This window comes from Dermochelys coriacea, chromosome 9 (assembly GCF_009764565.3).
Source record: "Dermochelys coriacea isolate rDerCor1 chromosome 9, rDerCor1.pri.v4, whole genome shotgun sequence".
In the NCBI taxonomy this organism is placed as follows: Eukaryota; Metazoa; Chordata; order Testudines; family Dermochelyidae; genus Dermochelys; species Dermochelys coriacea.
The window spans coordinates 59,125,497-59,147,766 of NC_050076.1; the positions used below are offsets into that span (position 1 = coordinate 59,125,497).

Here is a 22,270-nt window from a genome sequence, read left to right on the forward strand (position 1 = left end):
CTGCCCCTAGTGATTATTATGGCCAGCCAAGGTCACTGAAAGCAGCATCACTTGGGAACAAGGGCTCACATTAGACCCTGGACTGGACTGTAAACTCTGTCAGCCCAAAACAGTTTTGGCAACAAAAATCAGGCCCAGCAAGACCTATGAGGCCTGCTTTGAAACTGACTAGGTTTCATGTTGATGGTGTCCTTTTAAAGCCAAGGGAAAACACTGATCTACCTGCTCTGAGGCCAGGCTCCTGGCACCTCTTGTTCTATTTCTCCGCCGCTGGCAGGAGGCTCCGAAAAGCCAAGATACCCCAATGAAAGCAATCTCCACCAGCCTTTGCATGCACACCAGGCCATTCCAAGCATGGGCCTGGCTGGATGTGCTCTTCTCCAGCTGGCCTTGCCATGTTTTCAGCACTGGCACTGCTCAGGAGTTATGGCAGGAACATGGGGTAATCTGAGCCCAATCGTTGTCCCTGATGGCAAGGAAAGATGCCTCCAGGACAGACAAGTGCCATCTTGCTGGAAAGTACAAGTGTGCTGGAGACATTGCTGCCTTGGTCGAGGCAGGCCCCATTTACCCAGCATGCATCCTGTGGGACTACAACATCTTCCCTAAACATGACTGTGGGCAACCTCCAGAGCCACTTTAGCAACACTAGCAAAACAGACCAAAAAACCCTCGCCCAATGCGGTGGGTCACTGAAATGTCCAGTGGCAGGAGCTCGGGTCCGATTTCAAGGCTGATTGCACTGAGGTTGTGTACTCCTGTATCTATGAACACATGGGGCTGAGACATTCTCTGACGGCATTTGGGGTGGTCCTGTTACTCTCATGAGTCACTCCAAAGGAGCATCTACATCTAACTGCCACCTCATCCCCACTGGGGTTCTGCATGCACCACGGACAGTACAGAATGGCTTAGAGCTTCCCTATCTTTTTTTTTTTTTTTTAAACAGGGACTATTTTTGGTAACCCTTCCCCGGTAAAGCCCGGTGCTCAGTGACCATGAACTCAAACTGTGCAGGGCTCAGAGGGAGCTGGAACAATCTCTGAACATTCCCTGAAACAGCTTTTCTGCACCTAAAACCCCCCCGCTCTACGCAGGCAAGGCTAGGATTGAGTGCTGGGAAGCTGGCCTTCCTAGGGCTTTAAAATGGCTAGTTCTGGTTGCTGACACAGAGCAGGGAGACACTGGGGGCGAGTAGAGCTCAACCGCATTGTGGGTGACTACTTACATGGAGCCGGATACCCAAACTTCTCCGGGTTCTTGCTGAGCAGGGCATTCTTAATGTGGCTACGACCTACCCCGCTTGCACCTGTGCAAGAGGATGAGAGAGGGATGGGAAATCAGTGCCCCGCGAGAGAGGCCTTTCCTGTACTGGAGAAGGGGAGAGGGGAATCACAAGAGCCATGTGGGAGGAGTAAGAGAAGAACCCCCTATTCAGAGGAAGGAGCTCTGGCAGAGAGAGCGGGTAGGGATGGAGCAGGATGAGCTAGCCAAGGAAATTCCATCCCTGTTGGGTCACAGAGCCCATCCCCCAGAAGGAATGGGATAACTGCTGCCCAGGCCAGATAGCGGAGCCTCTTCGCCCCTTTGGAATGGACCAAACTCTGCAAAATGGGAGACCCTGTTCTTTTCAATATGGCCATAATGCAGGGCAATGCACTTCCAGTCCCAGAGTCAGCCCACTGCTTCTCCATGGACTGGGCAAGGCACAGCCTCGGCACTACCGAGTTAGGTCTGGATCCTCCTAGGCGTCTAACGCCCAGTGAAACCAATAGGAGTTAGGCACCAAAATACCTTTCAGGATCTTGACCTTAGTGTCTACACAGTGGCACTCAGCAACGTTAATCCAAATTACCAAAAGGAATTAATTTAAAATGAATTAAAATAAATCCCCATGTGGAATTAAGATAAACCAAATTAAAGGCCACTTTAATTCTGAATGGGTGTGTCCACACAGGGGGTTAATGCGGTTTACTAAACCCACTTTAAAAGCTAATTTAGAATAACTTTCCTGAATGTCCCCATGCAGACATGCCCCGAATCTCATACCAAGGGGTCTGTGCCGTGCAAGGCTCAGGACAGGGGCTGATTCCCACCCTTAGGTTTAAACAAGAGGCAGCTTTGTTATTCTTTAAAAAACAAAAACAAAAAAACCCACTGCATTGTTTTTGAAAACCCATCCCCTCCCACCCAGAACTGACTGCTCCTCCTCCAGGTTCCCTCTGCAGCACAGTTTGCACCATGATCGGGTACTGCTAACAGTGCCAGTTTCTAAATGCCCAAGCCAGTACAGCTGTGCCTGAGGATGCCAGTTCAGCTCTTCTGAACTTCTACTGACCAGCCAGCAGGGGCAGCTCAAAACACGGGGAGAGCGGGGGCTTGGGGTGACTCTTGCAGCACCCCAAGCCCCCACACAAATCTCTCTACAATCCAGTAGGACTCTCAATCCGAGGAGAATACATTTTATTCAGGCCAGATGTAGGTCATAAATCCACCAGCTGATGTTGTTTTAAGGATCAAGAGCTTGATCCAAAGTCCACTGAAGTTAACGGAAACACTCCCATTGCCTTGGGATCAAGCTGTGTTAAAGGAGTAACTGACCTAACCCTCAGCTGGCAGGGTTCCCCAGTGGAAATGCTCTATCAGGTTCCATTCTGTCCAGGCCATTGTCAGGGTCGGGGTGGAGAGGGACAATGGCCAGAGAAGCACAACATGTACATAGGGGGCAGGGACATACCTATCAGCACCAGGGTCTTCCTCTTGAAGGCTGGCAGCCTCACCACCTCCTCATACGAAATCACATCCAACTGGTCAAAAACTGGGGGGGAGAGGGGAAATGGAACCAGAAGAGGATCAGAACCAGTCCAGATGCAAAATCAGGGCACATCCCTGTCCAATGCCACTGCGACATATTGGCATTGGTATATAATACCACCACCAACCCATAGCTCTCATATTGCACTTTGCATCAGTAGATCTCAAACCACTTTACAAAGGTCAGTATCATTAGCCCCCTTTTAAATATGGTGAAACTGAGGCACAGAGAGGGGAAGTGACTTGCCTTTTGGGGGGCACCAAACTATTTCCAAATTCAGTGAATAGTCTGGGCTGAAAAAAAAATGGAGATTTTTTAAAGTTAAAATGAAATAATTGGACTTTTCCTTCCAAAATGGCATTTCAGTTCAACATTTAGCGAATTTTTAAACCAAAATAAATAAATAAATAAATAAATAAAAACAGCGCGCGCGCGCGCACGCACAAGAGAGCAAGAATGAAAAACACCCCAAAACAATGAACCCAAAATGATTTTCCCCCCATTTTTGTTTTGGCAAGAAAAAAAGAACATCAGGCTTGCTTCGAACCAATCTGATTTTTTTTTTAGATTTTTCAGTTTGGCCCATGTATCAAAAAATTAATTATTCAGCTCTGCTCCTGAGGCTCTCTCCTAGGTCACACTGCATCCCTTACAAACTCAACTGCAGAGAGAAATCAGCAAATGGTAACATACTTTGGGGATTAATATGGGGAAACTGTAGTGACAAGGTGTGAAATAAACAGCTGATCCTCTCCTCTCCCTGTTCAGTTCTGCCCAGGAGTCTGGACCCCAGAGGAGCCAAATTAGAAGCTGCAAACTAACTCTTAGCTGAAGGATTATGGGTATCTTAGTTTATTCCCCTGAAGCAATTGTGAGGATCTTTATTTATCCCCTTGATTTACTGCCCTGTTTTCACCGTCTCCCAGACTGCAGACCAGGCCAGGCGCCAGCATGTCCTCAGGTTCTGGTCACACAACTCTCCTCCCCCCCCCCCCCCATCACTCAGTTCTCTGGTGCATTGTTGGCAATGGCTTATTGCGGGTCAGTTTCAGGTCCTGGTGCATTAAAACCTCACTAGTACAATCACTTAACCAGCAGGGTTTGTTTGCTTGTGTTGGCTGGGCTCCTGGATGAAAGTGGTGAATAGGGAGGATTCTCCCTGATCAAGGAACAGATTTTTGATCTGTTAAAAGTTTTAAGAGGTGAACTGAAAACCTCTGACTTGCCAGGACCCGAGTGCAGAGTTTGTGTTTGTCTTGATGCGTCTGATGATGAGGGCCATAAATTAGCTCAGGACTAGATTTCCAAGGTCTCCGCTCCTACAGTTGAGGCAGCTCAGCACACATTTCAGCACCAAATAAGGACCAAGATTTTAAAGGAGCTCAGCACCCATTATGTACCCACCATGCCAAACTCTGGCCCTGTCTGTGGGTGCTGAGCCCTTCTTGAGATTCCAGCCAGAGAGTTGCTTCCGGTGCAATATGTCACTGGGGCGCCATGACAATGCTCAGGTGTCACTATGCACAGTGTAAACGACGACACACAGTGCACGGGAGAATTGGGGCCATAATTCCTAATGCAGAGCAGAGAGCTGCACTTCTGGGAGAGCAAAATCCCAGGGCAGAGGGAGCAAAGTGGGCAGAGACCAGGTGGGGGAGCCTGCAGGAGGGACTAGGCTGGGGACCATCCCTCTGGCAGGACAACAGGCTTTACATTATCTTTAGTTATGGGTCTCTGCCCATCCCTCCTGAAATGGGATTTAACTCTGCACCCATTCCCAGCTAACACACTTGGGCCTAGAACAGCTGTAAAAAAAAAAAAAAAAACACAGATGGCTCTCTTACAAAGTTGAATGCCTAGTGGCAGCACCCCCTGCCTCCCCTGGCACCAGCCGCTGGCAGAGCTGTTCCTACATAGCTCTTTTCTTCCAGTCAGGCTGGGAACACAGCGTGTTTAAAGCCAGATGACATCCTCTCTCCTTCCTGTGTGCACCCCATGTCCATGCCTGTTGTGACTCCACAGCAGCAATGTAAACAAAGCCAGCAAGTCGAGCTCTTTGCAAGCTGCTTTGCAAACAGGAGGAGACAATGTAAAGAGATCCCCAGAGGGGAAAATAATGGAGAGTCATTTACCAGATGACTCGAGGTCATCCGACTGATTTGTACACGATGGGGCTCTTCTGAGAAAGCCAACGCGCCAGCAGCGCGGGGCAAGATGCCTTTCCTCATGCTCCCCTGGAGGTAGTTGTGGTAGCCTCCAATAAGGAGACAGCTACCAGAGCACGCACTGCCATGCTGTGCAGCTCTGACTGCACTGTTCCCAGGAGGGGGAATTTAAGAGACCACAGGAAAGGCAGGTTTCACATGACATGGGGAGCCTGTTGCAGAGGACATGTGGATCACTGCCCTGTCACCAGGCTGCGGCATCCTGCGTACGCTGTCCAACCAGTGAAACAACCTCACAGAGTCCAGTGCTTGTTCTAAGCACGAGAGTCCTGCGAGCACCCCTGTCCTGCTGCCCGATGGGAAGGTGCATTGCGGCGACAGCTGCCAGGGCTGATCCTGAGCAGCAGCGGACAGGGGCTTGTGACAAGGAAGGGGGCTGCTTACTTGAGCTGTGCTTGGCCAGGTATTTGTCTTTGCACTTCTTCTTTTTCCCAAAAGGGCTGCAGCTCTGGGCTTCACTCTGACTGGACTGGGTTGTACTAGCCACACGCCTGCAAGGGGGAAAACACACGAGCGACAGAGGGGGTCAGATCAGGTAAGGTTAGGTTTTGGTCCAAACCTAGCGACCGCCAGAAGCATCTGGATTTCCTCAATGCACAAGAGTAAGGAAAGGATAGTCAGGGCTCACACAAAAGGGGTCAGAGAGTATCTCCTTGCCAGATCTAGTGTCCACACCAAGGTGATCAGGGCAGCACTGGGCTAGACCCATGGGTCACTGTGGCCAAGATCAGACTGTGCCAACAGCCCATCCCAAAAGACACAGTCTACCTAACTCTCTTTGCACTGAGCAGCTGGGCCCAGCTTCTCCAAAGAGCAGCACCTACACCAGTCTCATCTCTGAAGCATATTCCACGTGGATGCAAGGCAGGGATTCTGAGCCTCCAGCCCCTGGGCAGCTCCCATGCTGGAGATGCAGCACTTGGAGCTGTGCACAGAGCCTGGAGTCTCCCAGCCCCCCCGGCCCACCTAGCTGCTTTCACCAGCAACTCTGGACTGTACCATTCTTGTAGTTCAGGGGAGGGGATCAGCCCTGCTGACTCCGTGGAGGACCCTTCTACTCGGCCCTGCCACCAGTTGCTGTCATCCTTGTTGATGATTTGGATTATGTCCCCCGTCTTGAACTTCAGCCCTGCCTCCTTGCAGGGGATCAGGCTGTCCATCTTGGGGTCATAGTCAAACTGGGCCCTCATGAACATCTGGAGAAGAAGCCAAAGGTCAGTCGGTCAATGCCACGTGCTTTCGACTCTGCCATTTCTGCTACGCGGCTCCTGTGACGTCCCCCAGCAGTGACCATACAAGATGGGGTAAGAGATTAACTGCCCCAAACCTAAGCTGCAAGTGTAGGGTACATCCCCATCTTGTCTCCCCTGTCCCTGACCCCCTTTTCAGGTCTTATCTGCAGACCTGATGAGCTAGAAGAGATGCCACAACCTAGAGATGAAGGGGCCCAGGCATTTAGAAATACCAATTGTTAGATTACGTACACACTCCCCCAACCCCATTGGCCAACCTAACGGTCAGTCTGAGGGGCTTTAATTCTACCTGAAGATCCACCCAAAATCTAACTCCATGCCTTCCCCTGGCCATCCCAGCAAACTGCGTGTCCTCTGACTCTGGGAATCTCCTGGGGAAGGAGGAATGGCATCATCCTTGGGGAAAGCTAAGAGTCCAGACAGCAAGTGTGAGGCAAGCGCTGGCAGAGGTCGGGGCACAAATGGGGAAAGAAACCATCTCCTGGGGGTGAACTGTGGTGAAAAGATAGTTAAAGGTGGGATGAGTGGGGCAGAGGGAAGACAGAGTCTTGAACTGAACATTAACTGCTACAGCCATTGCTTCAAAACAGGACCAATTCTCCTTCCCATTTCTAGTCCCTCCAATATAGGATGAGCTGGAGCAGATCAGGACCTCGTGGTCTAGTTGTCTCAGGTTCTCACCCTGCCACTAGTCAGTCCCTCCACACACGCTATTTCCCCTCTCCCAATGCAAAGACTCTCACTATCAATCAGAGCTAGTCCAAAACCTAAATGCAAGTCACTGAGAGCAGGGCCTAGACAGGGTTACTTGGCCTGGAGCCAGCCAGATAAAGTGCAGTAACCCAACAACAGGCAGGACCAGGGGAATTCCTCTATATACCAAACATACAGAGCTCTCTAGCAGGCACTGACTCAGTTATCTGAACCGAGGGGGCAGGGGAACTGGCAGCCATCGCTTAGGAGTCAGGTGCCAGAAGTCACAGAACAAACAGGGAATGTCTTTGAGCACAAAGATCTCTGCATGAGCGTCGATTTGGGGAGTGGGGGCTGGAGTGGAAAAGTTTCCAGAGAAGGGGATGACCTGATCCCTCATGACCAGATATTTCTCCCATCTTCTGCCCAAGGCAGCAGGTCTCAGAGGCTGGGTTTGTGTGTCCACACCTCCCCGGGAGCAGCGGTTTGCCTGGGATTTTACCCTTTGCTGAGTAAACTTCTCCAGCTGCTCCCTGGCCACCTCTAGGAAACTCACACCTAAGCTTTGCAAACCCATCACACCGGCTTTAGCAGGCAGGGCAACCCAGAGGGCTCAGCACTAGGGACCTTTACAGATAGAAAGGGCTCAATCTGCGAGTACAGTCCTATACCGTTGTCCATACCAGCTCCCTGCATCTCCTGTGGCATGTCTGTTCTGTGAGCATTGCAGAGCCCAGAGCAACTGCAGAAGAGGAAGTGTATCTTTAGCAATATCATTGGTAAGCTCCACCCACAGGGGCTTTCTGGCTGTGAGAGGAAGCTGAGCATAGCTGGGATTTTGCAGTTGAGGGGCAGCTTTGCATGCATCAAACATTTGGTCACCGTGCTGAAGGGTGGTGGTAGCTAAATCCACAACCCATGGAAGACCTGAATACCCCATGGATCACAGCTTGCATGTAGAGATGCTCATGCTGAGCAGCAAAGCCATGAGCAGGAGATCTCTACTGTCCAAGGGAGGACCCTTGTTTGAGATCAAATTTACCTCCATTCCACACAAACGTGGAGTTCACTCAACTGTTATTGCTGTAAATTATTTGCCCTGGAAGTGCAAAGCCATGACACTTAGAAAGTTTGTGGATGATACCAAGCTGAGAGGGGTTGCAAGTACTTTGGAGGATAGGATTAAAATTCAAAACTATTTGGACAAATTGGAAAAGCATTTTGAAGGAAACTGAATGAAATTCAGTAAGGACAAATGCAAAGTACTCCATTTAGGAAGGCACAATCAGCTGCACACATACAAAATGGGAAATAACTGCCTATAAAGGAGTACTGCGGAAAGGGACCTAGGGGTCATAGTGTATCACAAGCTAAATATGAGTCAAAGTGTTACACTGTTGCAAAAAATGTGAACATCATTCTAGGATGTATCAGCAGGAGAGTTGTAAGCAAGTTGCAAGAAGTAATTCTTCTGCTTTACTCTGCGCTGATTAGGCCTCAGATGGAGTAATGTGTCAATCTCTGGGCACCACATTTCAGGAAAGATGTGGACAAATTGGATAAAATCCAGAGAAGAGCAACAAAAATGATTAAAGGTTTAGAAAACATGACCTCTGAGGGAAGACTGGGGGGAAAAAAAGGGTTTGTTTATTCTGGAGAAGAGAAGACTGAGGGGAGACATGATAACAGTTTTCAAGTACATAAAAGGTTGTTATAAGGAGGAGGGTGATAAATTGTTCTCCTTAGCCAGTGAGGACAGGAGAAGCAGCAAAGGACTTAACTTGCAGCAAGGGAGGTTTAGGTTGGACATGAGGAAAACTTCCTAACTGTCAGGATAGTGAAGCACTGGGAACAAATTGCCTAGGGAGGTTGTGGAATCTCCGTCACTGGAGCTTTTTAAGAACAGGTTAGACAAACACCTGTCAGGGATGACCTAGTTATTATGAAGTCCTGCCTTGGGTGCAGGGGACTGGACTAGACCTATGAGGTCCCTTCCAGTCCTACACTTCTATGATTCTCTGATGTGGAAGCAGAGAACAGTGCAATTCATGCTTGGAAAAGAAGCTACTCCCACATGATGTCTGGAGTAAAATATTCTTTTTTTGTCCCATCTTTAGACCCTGCCAGATCAGAGCTCTTGACAAGCAGGGCCTTGGAGATCTTTCTTCCTGAGCAGGATAAACAAGACTTTCTTTGCAACATATTAAAACAGGGGTTGGCAAAGTACTGTCCATGACTGTCCCCACTTTTACTATGGAGCTGTGGCCTGTGAGATAACAAGTCCCAGCATGTAGTAAACAGTATCCCTTTGTTGCCAGAAGTGCTGGGGATCAAGATGGAGTATTGCATGCTGGGACTTAGGACTTAGGGACTTAGGATTCTGTGAGCCACATCTCAGCATTAAAGACCATAAAGGGTCCAACTGCCCCTGCAAGTGAGGCTCCCAGATTCCAGATTTGCTCGTGCAGCCCCTTCCATTGGTCAAAATTTGGATGGACCAACCTGAGGAGAGCCTGTGAAATACAAGTGACATTGGCCAATCTCTTGTTAATATAAGAACTCGGCGGGTTGTGACACCCTGTACCCATGTTCACTACTTTTATATGGCTATAATATATTTTGTACAAAGTATACCTTGTTTGAAAACTCCATCTGCTGAATATTATTATCCTGTTGAAATATGTGCAACATCACTGCATGTCAAATTATGAGATTTTGCTCTATAATTATTACTGAAATATGTTGTAGTTCTGGGTAATGCCTACAAACTAGTTTCTGAGAGACAAAGACACACTGAAGTATCATCATAATCAAATGAACCATCAGGGACTGTCACCTAGATAAGCAGCCATCCTTTGGCAGGAAGGAAGATGTAAGCAAGAACTTTACATATTAGCACTGGAAAACAATTGGAGGTCCCATGTAAACAGATTGTCGCCCGACTCCCAGCTGGGGGCAATCCTCAAAGAAGGGGAAAAAATTTATGGATGATACCAAGCTGAGAGGGTTGCAAGTACTTTGGAGGATAGGACACCAAACACCACACAAATTACCTTTCCCTGTCACCTTACATCTCTCTGCTCATAACATCAATGAATACCTGAAGAACACTGAATTAAGGGGAGTGGTCCCAGGCTGAAAGGAAATCAAGTCTGTGAACTGAGAATTACTTGCATCATCTGGCGCAATAAGAATGACATTTGCCTCTAATCTTATTTACCTTGGTAAAGTTTAGGAATTAGCTTAATTTTAACTTTTTATTTCTTTTGTAACCAATTCTTTTATCCCTTATCACTTATAATCACTTAAATTCTTTGTCTAGTTAAACAAACATATTTAATTGTTTTATATAAGCCAGTGTGTTTGTTTGAAGTGTTTGGGAAACCTCTACTTGGGATAACAAAGGCTGGTGTATAAATATTACCCTTTGTTAGAATGTCAGACTATCTATGAGCTTATACTATCCAGGGGTCTACCAAGCAGTATAAAATGCACAGTTCTGGGGAGATATGCAGTATCACCCTGTATTTATTCATGGATGGTGGGAGAGCAGTCACATATACATCTGGGAGTGATTTTACATGCCAGTGGCTGTGCATGAGCAGGTGAGGAGTGGCTGTGTAAAAGGCAACCCAGGCTAAAAAGTTAAGGGGACACAGCATTTCAGCAGTCCAGACTGTACCCTGGGGAATGTCACATGAGGCTGAATCTCCCAGCTCTCAGAACTCCCAGTTGTCCAAAGATGAGGGGGTGAGGTGTGTGTGGAGAGATATTTAATTCTGCTTTTGAAATAACCGAATTGCAAAGTGGGCCTAAATCAGAGCACTGGATCTAAACACCTCAAACATTATCAGGGGCCTTGTTCAAACAGGAATTGTTTTGGGGCAGTTCTCTGGCCAGCATTATACAGGAGGTCAGAGTAGACGATCACATAGTCTCTTCTGTCCTTGGAATCTAGGAAGTGAAATCCAGATTTGAACTGGCATCTTCCAGTCAGACATTACCCCAGAGGTGTAACCCAAATCCCAGTAGTGGAGTTTGAAATCTAGGCCAAATCTGAATTTCAGAGCTTGCCTCTAGCTCTGGTTATGAGGTTACAACAGGTGGGACCTGTTTGCTCTTATCCTCCCATTCAGATCATTCATGGTGGTTTAGTTCAGAATGGAACCACCCTCGCAATCTCTAAACAGCAACCTAATTGGTGCAAACTAATTGCTCTGCTTGGGGTTGGCTGCTTACAGTATAAGATGTGAGGGAGGAGCTTGGGCAGGGGCTGGGAAGGGATGGTTTAGCTCCAGAAAAAGTGATGGGATTTGCTTCACACTTTGTAACCCTATCTGTGAAGTGACAGCAACAGTGAAGGACAGAGGGATTGATCAAAATGGGCAGGCAAAATTGAAGTCATTAGGCTTCCTAGCACTGAAATGTCACAAGGAAAGGCAGCAAGAGCATCTGTGCATGGCCGTTTATTGGCATAGACTGCTCCAAAACCCTAGCCAAAATGACATAAGGGAGAAATGAGAGAGACAAGGTGGGGGAGGAAGGGAATATCTTTTATTTGAGCAACTTGTTGGTGAAAGAGCCATGCTTTCAACTTCACACAGAGGGAAGAAAATTTCAGTCTTCTGAGGAACAATGTCTCAGTGAGGAGGGTTTGGTCCTTGACACTGGCTAGCATGTGCAAGATACTGCCCTGGTGTCCCCCCTCAGCAGAGGTGCCTGCACATATCTGTTATTAAGTCAGTGGCACTACAGCTGGTTTTCACAGCATCAACTAGAATAAGTCGCTAGCTAGAGAAGGGAAAAGAGGACAGAGCTTAATAAATAAGCAGAGATCAGAGCTCATCCTGATAGCAACAGAGATGAAGGGGAGAGATGGGGAGGAGGAGATATTCACCTTTCACCTCATTGCTTAGAGAAACCAACTCCAAGGGGAGATAGGTGACAAAGGAAGAAAAAAGATGAAATACAGAAAAGGGGGGCAGAATGGCTCCAGGGCCACGTATGTTAATTTAAAAAAATAACTTCACCCAATCATCCTTCTTAAGAAGAATCTGCCTGAGCAGAATATTTGGCTCTGTGCAAATGATGTCATAGATCAGGGTGTTTCATGTTGCTAGTTTTACTGAACTAATTTGAGATCAGAGAGAGAGAGAGAAAATGTTATGTTAACTCCTGCAATTTAAACATATGGGATATGAAAGATCGAATCACTGGAGACACAATCACCACCTCGAAAAGCAGTTTTTGTGTGGAATAACTAGCACTCAGCTGGGATGAATTTAGTTTAAAGTCTTTGCATGGAAGAGATACACTTTTGCCATCTGTAACTAGATGGATTCTGTTAGCCTGTATAGCTGGTATCACACATGTATAATTGGTGCCATCTATGACAGGTGTCATGCCCTAGAGGTATTGGGGGCCAGTGAGCTGCTCCTAGATTAAGCCACAAGAAAAGCTCAAGTAAGTATAAGAAAGGAGGAAACTGTATCCTTTTGGAATCAGTTGGGACCCATCAGTCCTTGCCAGCCCCCTCTTCCCTCTGGCCTCATTAATCTCCAGAAGCCAAATGAGCGAGATTAATGGACCAGCCCTGGCTTCTGAATCCCTGTGCTGAGAACAGGAGCCTTGTAAAAACATGCACTTCTGTTGCTATGGCAATGGCAGCGTGGTCTCATAGCCAAGAGCTGGGGTGTTTTGCTCTGCTTTCCCGCCACCCCCGTTTCCTTCCGACTATCGCATCAGCACCCTGGTGGCGGCAGAAATGCTGCAACTCAGCTTGACTGCAGAGTGACAGCATTTCACCAAGGAGGCTGAGGCATTACAACACAGGGCAGAGTTTGTTACTCTCTCCTCCAGCCAAAGAGCAGACTGGATGCTGCAGGCTCAGGTGCCCATGTCTGCAAAGGGTCTTTGCAGTCTAACCCCACCACCACTGAGGACAACGGGACTCACTCCCATGGAATTGAGAATGGAGTCCAGCCCTTGGTACCTACCGAGCCCCCTTTCAAACCACTTAACACAGGAAGTAAATATTGCTGTCCCCTTTTTAGAGATGGGGAAACGGAGGCACAGAGAGGGGCTATGCTGCACAGTGTTATACAGAGTCTGTCTACACTGCAAGCAAAGGTGCGCTTGTAGCATGGGTTGGCTTTAATGTAGCAGCCATGGGGAACAATGAGCACGTAGCCACGGTGGCACAGGCTTCAGTGTGGGCTAGCAGCCAGAGTACAAAGCAGGCTCCCTGACCATCTTGTCCTCAGGGGATGGGGCTGCAGCCTGCGTGACCACGTCTACATGGCTAATGTTACCAGCGCTAGCTAGATTTAAGCTGGCACAGGTATGCCCACCTGTGCTACCATCACATCTTCACTTTGCTGGATGGACAGACCCTCAGACTGGGTAAATCCTGCTCTCCTTTCCCCCATGTAAATGCAGAACAGCTCTATTTACCTGTGCCAGGTTTATATCAGTGTAGCAGAGCAGTTCAGCCCACTGAACCCACACCCCAACCCCATGACACCCTGGTCACTTCTCACCAGCTCAAAGACATATGGTCTGCAGGGCTGCTGAGAGAACACGGCTGCACCTACCTGTAGCGCAGGGAGGCGGCTTTGCTGGTTGGGGATGACTTTTATTGAGACCGTCCCCTTGGCTTCTCTCTAGTGGATAGAAGGAAGGGCAAGAGAGAAGAGTTGGAGAATGTGGCTTCTAGATCAACCCAGAAACCAGCTCAAGGCCCCCAGTGTGTCATTAACCTCAGGGTGCACAGGCACTCCCCACTGGCGCCGGGAAACCTACAGAGGGCTGGGAATCTGGAGCCATGGTGGCAATAAGCAACAGGGGAGCTGCCTTGTTTACTGAGTGAAGAGCTGATGGGAGCTCAGCAGAGCCAGAATCACTGTGGCTAAAGGCTTTTGCACTGTTGAAGCCACAGTGGCTAACTTAACTAACTCGGGCCTAGAGCTGCATCTAGGTGGCCACACAGAGCAGAGTTTTGATCCTCTTGTAGCTTTAAAGGGGTCCCCAGAATGAACTAGGAGAGAGAATTAAATTCACCCCATCTCTCCAGCCACAGAGAGGGTTCGGGGCTATGGGGCACTTACAGACCAGCCTGGGGAGAGGAGGGCAATTTGAACCAATTCTTCTCCCAACCCTTGAGACCTGCCCACCCTCTGTATTGCTGTTGCCTTATGAACCAGTTCAGGAGAGCAGGGAAAGGGATGGGAGCTCATGGAGATGAGAGGCTGAGACTGGCGGTGTTTGAATAATCCACAAACTCCAGACAGCTCTTTCCGGCTCCTTCCAGGAAGGGGATGAGTGACTCCTTGGCACCTCTAACAGGTCTGACGGGCTAGAGTTTTAATCATGGACAAGGTGAGCGCTCAGGGTTCCTTAGAGAGGTCCTTCTCTGAAGCTGGGCAACCATCTACTGAATGGTGCAAGAGGACAATTGTGGCCCTAGCAGCTGGAAATCAGAGCCTGACTGAGCACCATCCCCCTAGCTCCCATGGCAGAGAGGAGTTCTAGTTTGACTGCATGGGGGCAATTTTAAATTAAAAAGACAACCGAGCAACCCGAGCCCTACCATGGGCATTGCATGCACAGCCCAGTCCAGTGCTCTGAGTGGAGATGGCCTGCACTTGAGAAGTGGCCTGGCATTTGATGAGGCTCCAGTAGAAAGGGGAACAACAATAGTTCCTCCTAGTGCAGGAGGTGTTGCAACATCTGCCGTGATTTGCATATTAAGAATGAATACAATCAAATCAGGCAACATGTGTGTTATGTGGCCAAATGGGTCATTCCTCAGGAGCAGCCTCCCAAAATACCTACCAGCATCTTCTGCAGCTGGTCGACTGAGTGGTTGCTCACACTTTGCCCATTGATTTCTATGATCTCATCACCCACATGAAGGGAGCCTGCCGGTGACAGGAGAAACGAACCCATAAAATGCACAAGCAGGCAAGATACAACCCCCCAAAAATTCTGGATTGCAACCCCCAAACCTATTTGCAAATCTCAGACCAAATGGCTTTTGCATTCATAATGCATAGGCATAGTTGCTTTGCAGCATGCAACCATCTCCTGCCATTTTACATCCAGATTGGCTCATTTAACATGATTCTACCAAGGAGTCATGGTGTGTATCAGTGCACATACATGCATATAAGCATGTGAAATACACAGGAGGGGAACACGGCTTCGCTCCCTCCATACACACTCCTTTTGGTTATATTTTTTAAAAATTGATCAAAAACTAAAGCCATTCATACTAGCCTTTGATCTTGCATCATTCTGTAGTTTAGCTTGCAGTAAAAGCATTCTATTTTAGTGGTATCCACAATGTTAGCCAATATGTAATATAAAGCTGAATGGTAACCTCATTGCAGAGCCAAGTATATAAACATTCTCTACCTTAAGTGCTCTTGTTTTAGATAACAGGGAGTCCGGTGGCACCTTAAAGACTAACAGATTTATTTGGGCATAAGCTTTTGTGGGTAAAAAATCCACTTCTTCAGATGCAGAAGTGGTGGGTTTTTTACCCACGAGAGCTTATGCCCAAATAAATCTGTTAGTCTTTAAGGTGCCACCGGACTCCCTGTTGTTTTGGGGATACAGATTAACACAGCTACCCCGATACTCATTTTAGATGTCCGTACAGGTAATGAAGGCTGGATTCTGATCTCAGATACACAAGGATAAGCCAGCACTCCAATGATGTCACTGGAGTTGGTCTTGACTTATTCTGGTGCTAGATCAGGATCAGGCTCTTGTTTTCAACATGGACCTATAAAGCCCTCTAAATGGACCCAAGGTCATCGAAGGGCACTTCTTTTGTACGTACAGGACATCTATTTTGCATGCAGCCACCATGCCATCTGCAGGTGCCAGAATAAAAAAAAAAGGAAATGGTGCAAGTTCATTTACTTTGGCAACTTCTTTTTGTTTGCAGGTCATTGGCACAGAAATTCTGCCTTGTTTGTGCATTTTAGCAATGGAAAAAAATGTCCTTCAAAATTTGTGGGATCTGATCCACATGGAGTAACAAAGAATCCATCAGCAAGATGAACACAAATGATTTCTGGTTCTGTTTGCAGGCATGAGCTTAGTGACTGCTCCTGCACCTGCCCCATCTCCCCTCCCACTTTTCCCAGCAGAGAACATCATGAAACCTCCAGGGCGTTAATGCAGCAGTCACATGTAAAGAGCAGATGGAGGGGATACAAGAGGTACAGAAAGGGCACTGATGATATAAATCAAAGGGAAAATTCACTGGCACCATGGAACTGTTTAATCCCTTTGCACTGATATTGCCCAGCTCCAAAAATGAAATTAACAGGCCCTACCCAGCACCCGGGAGGAAGGAAAGGGCTAAATCTCTGACTAAACAGAAGCCTTTTGTGTCTAGGTCTCAGTCAAATATGACTTCAGATGCCTGCCATTTGCTGTTACCTTGTCTATGTATCATGCCTCCATGGAGAATCCTGGCCACCATGCAGCTCTGCTTCTCATTCAATTTCAGTGTGATTCCCTGGAAAACAGGAAAATCTGTGACTATTACATATCTAGGGTAGACACCCACTTCTCCAGGTAAAGGCCTTGCCTAGCCAGTATCCAAGACTGTCTGTCTCACTTCTCAGAGTCCTCTCCTGGCTCAATTCCAGCCAGGTTAATTTCCTCTTGGCAGAATAAATCAACAGCTGATGCAGCTTCCTCCCAGTCCCACTATGACTTGTGCAGCTCCCCTCAGGCTCCTAGTGGGGCAGTGGCCAAAGCAGCATCTTTGTCCCAGTGGAACAGACAATAGTCTGGCTGAAGTCTGCAAAATTCAAGGTCATCCCTACCCCACCCACAGACCTGAGAGCTGGACTGGATTGTCACTCCCACTGTGCATGCCAATGCACCGGTGGGACTCACCCTGACCCTTGGGGCCTTAAGGGTTACCAAACTCTTGCCAGCTCACCATGGGTTCCTCAGTGACCTTCTCGAACTGGACCAGCCGGATCTTGCACACCTCCCGGCTGTTCATGTGAGCCAGGCTGCCCAGCATGGCTGAGCCGTTGGTGTAGATGTCCTCGGTCACAGTGTTTGATGGATACACGACGGCCTATCAGGGCAAAGCACAGACCAGGGTTAGGGACAGCATTGGAGGCCCTGCAACATGCCCTTCTGTGGGAGATGAGCCCATCTGGAACTTCCTAGTGTATCCATGACGATTCCCTATGTGCTTAGAGACTGTTGGTGGCTCTTGCTGCGTTCTGCTGAACCCATCAACCTCAAGATACACTTTCTGGCCACGCTATTGATACCTCTCCTGTGAACAGAGCTGGTCGGAGAGCCGGCACCAAGCTGGAGAGCTGGGATTGCTGAACATCACTGCCCTTGGGGAGGCAAGTTCCAGGAGTGCTGGGAAAGCGGCACTCCCAGCTCTCAGGAGGAAGCTGAGCCTTGTGTCACTTCACAGTGATCCCTGCTGGCCAACTCAGGAGTAAACATCAGTGGAGCTCATTCTAGCTCAGACAGCAGGTGAAGCCTGTGTCCAAGAGAGATGGGAAAGTAAAAAGAAAGAAAAAGAAACATGAACAGCTTCAGCCAGAGAGAGAGAGACGAGCTTGATCCAAATGTCCAGCGTGCAAACAGCACTGGTCTGGCAATACTTGAGAAAGGAAAAATGAAATGGTCATGGTGGCCAAAGGGTTTCCAGGAGCCTGCTGCAAGGAGTTCCAAAGCTTAATAAGACGGCGCAGAAGAATATTACAAACCTAGAGTTAAATGTTACTTTTTCCTCACATGAGAATCACTCCAGAGTAACTTCGTAAAATAAATGGAGTTACTCTGGATCCACACAAAATGTAACTAGGAGCAGAACTTGGACTCTGGTTTCCATTAGTTTGAATCAACTCTCACCTCTGGTCCAAGCAACACAGCTGTCTGCAGGCTAAGCTCCTCACAGTGCCCATTCTCCCCAGCATCCCACAGGGTTTTAAGCACTAAACTTTGTGGGATAAAATTAATGGATCACTGACACAAATCATAGCTGTCTCTCCACCCATAGATGCAGCAACTCCATCTAGAAACCACCATGCCAAGAGCAGGCCTTCCAAAACTCACTCCAAGGAATTCCAAGGAAGCATGAACCCAGAGTTGTTCACACACACTGCAAGTCCTAGAGCTCACCAGTAACTCCTGCTGTCCCACCCATGATGGCATATCCAGCCGGGAGGGTTATACAACCGCCTCAATATCACAAATTAACAGGACTAGGAGGAGGATATTTCTCGAGCAGTACTTGGCAGCACATAAATAGTTAAAGAACTGATACCTGGTCAGTAGGAACCATGGGAACCGCTGAACTAGTTCCCACTAAGCCAGCTTTTGCAAATGTACCCCACAGAGCAGGCGGCTGGGTCCTGCTTCATGGAAACACCAGACCTGCCTCACCTCAGGCTTTTGGGGTTGCTTGTCAGGCCCTCACAGCTCCAGGAGTCTTGGTACCATTCTGGCCATAATCCATGGATGTCACAGTTGCAGGTGCTGAAAGCTGTGAACAGCACATTGGATAGAGCAGAGGCGGGACAGAAACAGGTCCTGTCCACGCAGCGCAGGAGAGAGGGTTTAAGCCCCACCACCAGCCAGCAGAAACACTTGATTTTCCCAATTTAACAACAGTTACAAATGAGCTGGCTGTCAGACGGCAGTGAGAACGTGTGTGTGTGTGTCAGATGGCAGTGAGAACGTGTGTGTGTGTGTGTGTGTGTAATCTGCAGCAGGATATTGGAAAGGTGGAGATATTTTCAACAGCATTCTCACTCCCCATGGCCGACCTGGTCCCAGTAAAATCATGCTTTCCACTGGCCAATAAGCAGATGAGAAGAGGAACCATCCCAAAGCCAGGTTGCCGATCATGTGTGTGAAGCTCTGGAGACTTAATCTCCCCTTGGCTACAGGATGTTACACAAAGCATCAGTAGAAATCTATAAACAGCATATAGAGGGCCAGATTCCTCCTGGGACAAAGTGAGCCCAACTCCACCGAAGTCGATGCAATGACACCACTTAGGCCCTTGGCCAGCATGGGAAATAAGCTAGGCACCCAGGATTTCACCCAGAGTGCATCTTGCAAGTGCCAGGGGCCAGTGGCACCTCATTTCAGCCCTGCAGCCCCTTTTCAGATCCAGTCTTGGGCCCCACTCAGCCCCGTCAATGCTCCTCAGTCCTGACCCACAGCTCCCCCTGCTACTCCAGTCCATATCCCTGCTTGGGCAGCTCACTGTGGACCTGCAGCCCCTGCTATCCCATGCTGGGCCCCAATGACACATCCATTGGTGGTAAGCTTGTCAGACATCTCTCCCCCACAGCTGGCACTACACATCCATCCCCTTTAGCCAGCTCCCAGCACTCGCTAGGGTAAAGCAAACACCCCCAGCGGTTCCAGATTAGATATTAGTCCACTGATATTAGTATCACTGCACAGACCCCTGTAGCCCCCCCCAGATTCCAGCCGCTTCCCAGAGCAATGCGGGGGCAGGGCAGGCAAGCAGGGAGCCTTCCCTGCCCCCGGTGCGCGCCGGGCCAGAGCCACTCTAGGTAAATGCTGGGGGGGCAGGAGGCTGCGGGGAGCTGACGGGCTGCAGAAAATAACTCTGCAGGCCACGTGCAGCCCACGGGCCGCGTCTTTGAGACCCCTGCTCTTATATCGATTTGTTTTAGGACATTTCTGCTCTGAACTCAAAATGTCTCTTCAACCAGCCAATTCACCCACCACCACTGCTCTGCTCCACTCCACCCACCCTCAGTCCCAGCTGCAAAGCACATTCAGAAAACACAGGAAAACTCTGGTGGGAAATTGTTTTTCTCTAGTTTCCTTGATTTTTGGTTATTTTGTTCTTTGTTTTTAAACTGACCTTGGATTCCTCTGCAACTTATCTGACACCTTGCCCGCACCCTCCCCTCCTTTCACCTTTCAGGTAAACACTAAGGACATGTCTACGCAGGGAAAGATTTGCAGCTTAAACCAGCATCAAAGTTCCATTGCTGGTATCCCTTATGTTTAAGGGTATGATTTAGTCATTGGTATTTATGGTAAAAGTCATGGACAGGTCACGGGCAAGAAATAAAAAGTCACAGGCTGTGACCTGTCCATGACTTTTACCATAAATACCTTGACTGAATCTTAGAGGGGGAGGGACACTGTAAGGGGGAAGCACTGTGGGGGGCGTGCTGCCGATCTGGCCACCTCTGCGGGGGGGAAGCCCCGGGGCCAGCCACTGCTCTGGCCGCCCCAAGATCGCTGCTGGGAGCCGTTGAGCTGTGGTTGTTCCCGCTACCCCCCCAGGACTGCTGCTCAGGCGGTCCCCAGGGCCAGTCACATCAGGTGCTGCTCGGGCAGTTACAGGGGCCAGCTGCCCAGGGCTCACAGAGCAGTGGCTGGTGCAGCTGGCTGCAGAGCCATTCCAGCAGCAGCCAGTGTGGTTGTCCCCAGGGCAGCTGCTTGGACGGCCCTGTGGTCGGCTACAGGAGCCACTGCAGAAGTCACAGAGGTCGCTGAAAGTCACAGATTCCATGACTTCTGCAACCTCTGTGACAATCATGGAGCCTTACTTATGGTTGGTGAATGAAATAAGCGATACCAGCAGAAGCATTTTTTTTTAACCTATCTACACATTAGGGCTTCTGCCAGTTAGAATCATAAATCACACTTGAACTGGCATTGCTATACCATCAGGAGTGTTTAGTGTGGACCAGGCCTGTTTTGGAACCAGCCTTGTACCTAGGGAATGCAGAATCAGCTGGGTGCAGCTTCCTGTCTTTAAGAGCATGTGTGTGGGGACGTAGCAACTTCTCTCCCCCCACCACACACACACTTCACATTCATCTCCACCACAAAACCACAATGCAATTCAGCATGCGCTGGCAGATGCTGGACAAAAGGGGCTAGGGGCTGCAATAGCAAAGGGGCGGGGGGGAAAACTTCAGGCCTAAGGTACACTGACAAAGCTGTGCAGGGAGCCCAGAGCTCTAGTGGGAGATGGGGGCTGCAGATCAGGTTTGAGGGACATTGGCGGAGCTGTTTTGAGTGCCAGGACTGGAATCGTGGGGGAGGGAAAGTGGAGGAGAATGGCTGTGGGTCAGGTTTGAGGCGTATTGCTAAGTTGCCAACTCTCAGGATTTTACCTGGTGATACTGGGTGCCTTATTCAAAGTCCCAGCTCCTGGAGTCCTGTGCTTAGGTGAGAATCTGAGGTTTAATTTAAAAAAGAATGGACGTTTCTAACCCCCACGGTCAAAGAGAAGAGCTTGAAAAATCGAATCTGAATGAACCCTAAAGGCTCAGAAACTAAATGCAAGAAAATGAAGCCAAAGGGTATTGTTTTTAAAAACAAATCTCATGAATTTTACACCAATCCTGTGACTCAGGGAGGGAACCCAACTTATGATTTCTGAACATTTGGGGTTGGCCGTGCTGCACTGGCAGAGCTGGGTGAGGTGTCTAGGGCTGGCATAGCGGGGTGGGGTGGGACACATTTCAGGACTGAGGTACACTGGGGGAGTTACTGAGGGGTGATGCTGCAGATCAGGTCTAGGGTGCATCAGCAGAGCCATGTGGGGACCCTCAGACTGGAACCGAGGGGAATACAAAGCCCTGGCACAACTGGGGGCAGAATCCATCACTGGAATAGCAGGCAGTGCTGCAAATCAGGACTATGGTGCATTGGCAGAGTTGTGCAGATGCCAGGCCTGGACTCCCAGAGAACGCTGCAGTCAGGATTGCAGGGCAATGGCAGAGCTGGGGAGGACACCAGATTTATTGAAAGAAACCATCTTTGAAAGCCCAAAAAATCTCCAAGAAATTAAAAAGAGCCAAACAGGTTGCTCCTGCCAAATTTGTTAAATACGTTCATACTACAGATCCTGAAGCCAAGCCTCAACCCCAGGTCATGCACGTTGCTGTTACAAGCCCCAGGAAAGCCTGGCTTATGGTGAAAGGGAGAATAGCTAGAATATCAGGTAGGGGGCTAGGTCTGCTATCCAGACTGGGGAGACAGAGGGACAACTAGATGCTCAGGGGTGGTGGGTGAACCTCCCCTTTGGGGAGGCTAGCCCCCAGCCTCGCCCCTTCTGCCTGAGGCACCGCTCGCCGGAACCCCGAGGGGGCCCCCCCCATGGCTGGACGAACCCCCGCTGGCTTCAGGGGAGGGGCCTCGGGGTGGAGCATGGGTGAGGCCACAGCCTGGGTTAGGGGAGATTTAGCCTCCCTTGGCCTACAATACCCGCCGCCCATGCA

At 49.0% G+C, this 22,270-nt stretch overlaps 1 protein-coding gene across 3 annotated transcripts in view; it reads right to left on the reverse strand.

Moving 5' to 3' along the window:
- MPP1 (membrane palmitoylated protein 1) overlaps positions 1–22,270 on the reverse strand; it is a 52,279-nt gene that overhangs the window by 15,895 nt on the left and 14,114 nt on the right. For all 3 annotated transcript variants that reach the window (XM_038416089.2, XM_043492994.1, XM_043492992.1), the window contains exons 2-9: positions 16,951–17,094; positions 16,440–16,518; positions 14,820–14,905; positions 13,580–13,648; positions 6,040–6,236; positions 5,425–5,531; positions 2,738–2,818; positions 1,229–1,309 (exon numbers count right to left, since the gene is read on the reverse strand). In XM_038416089.2, coding sequence (XP_038272017.1) covers positions 1,229–1,309; positions 2,738–2,818; positions 5,425–5,531; positions 6,040–6,236; positions 13,580–13,648; positions 14,820–14,905; positions 16,440–16,518; positions 16,951–17,094 — 844 coding nt within the window. The remainder of the gene's footprint in view (positions 1–1,228; positions 1,310–2,737; positions 2,819–5,424; positions 5,532–6,039; positions 6,237–13,579; positions 13,649–14,819; positions 14,906–16,439; positions 16,519–16,950; positions 17,095–22,270) is intronic.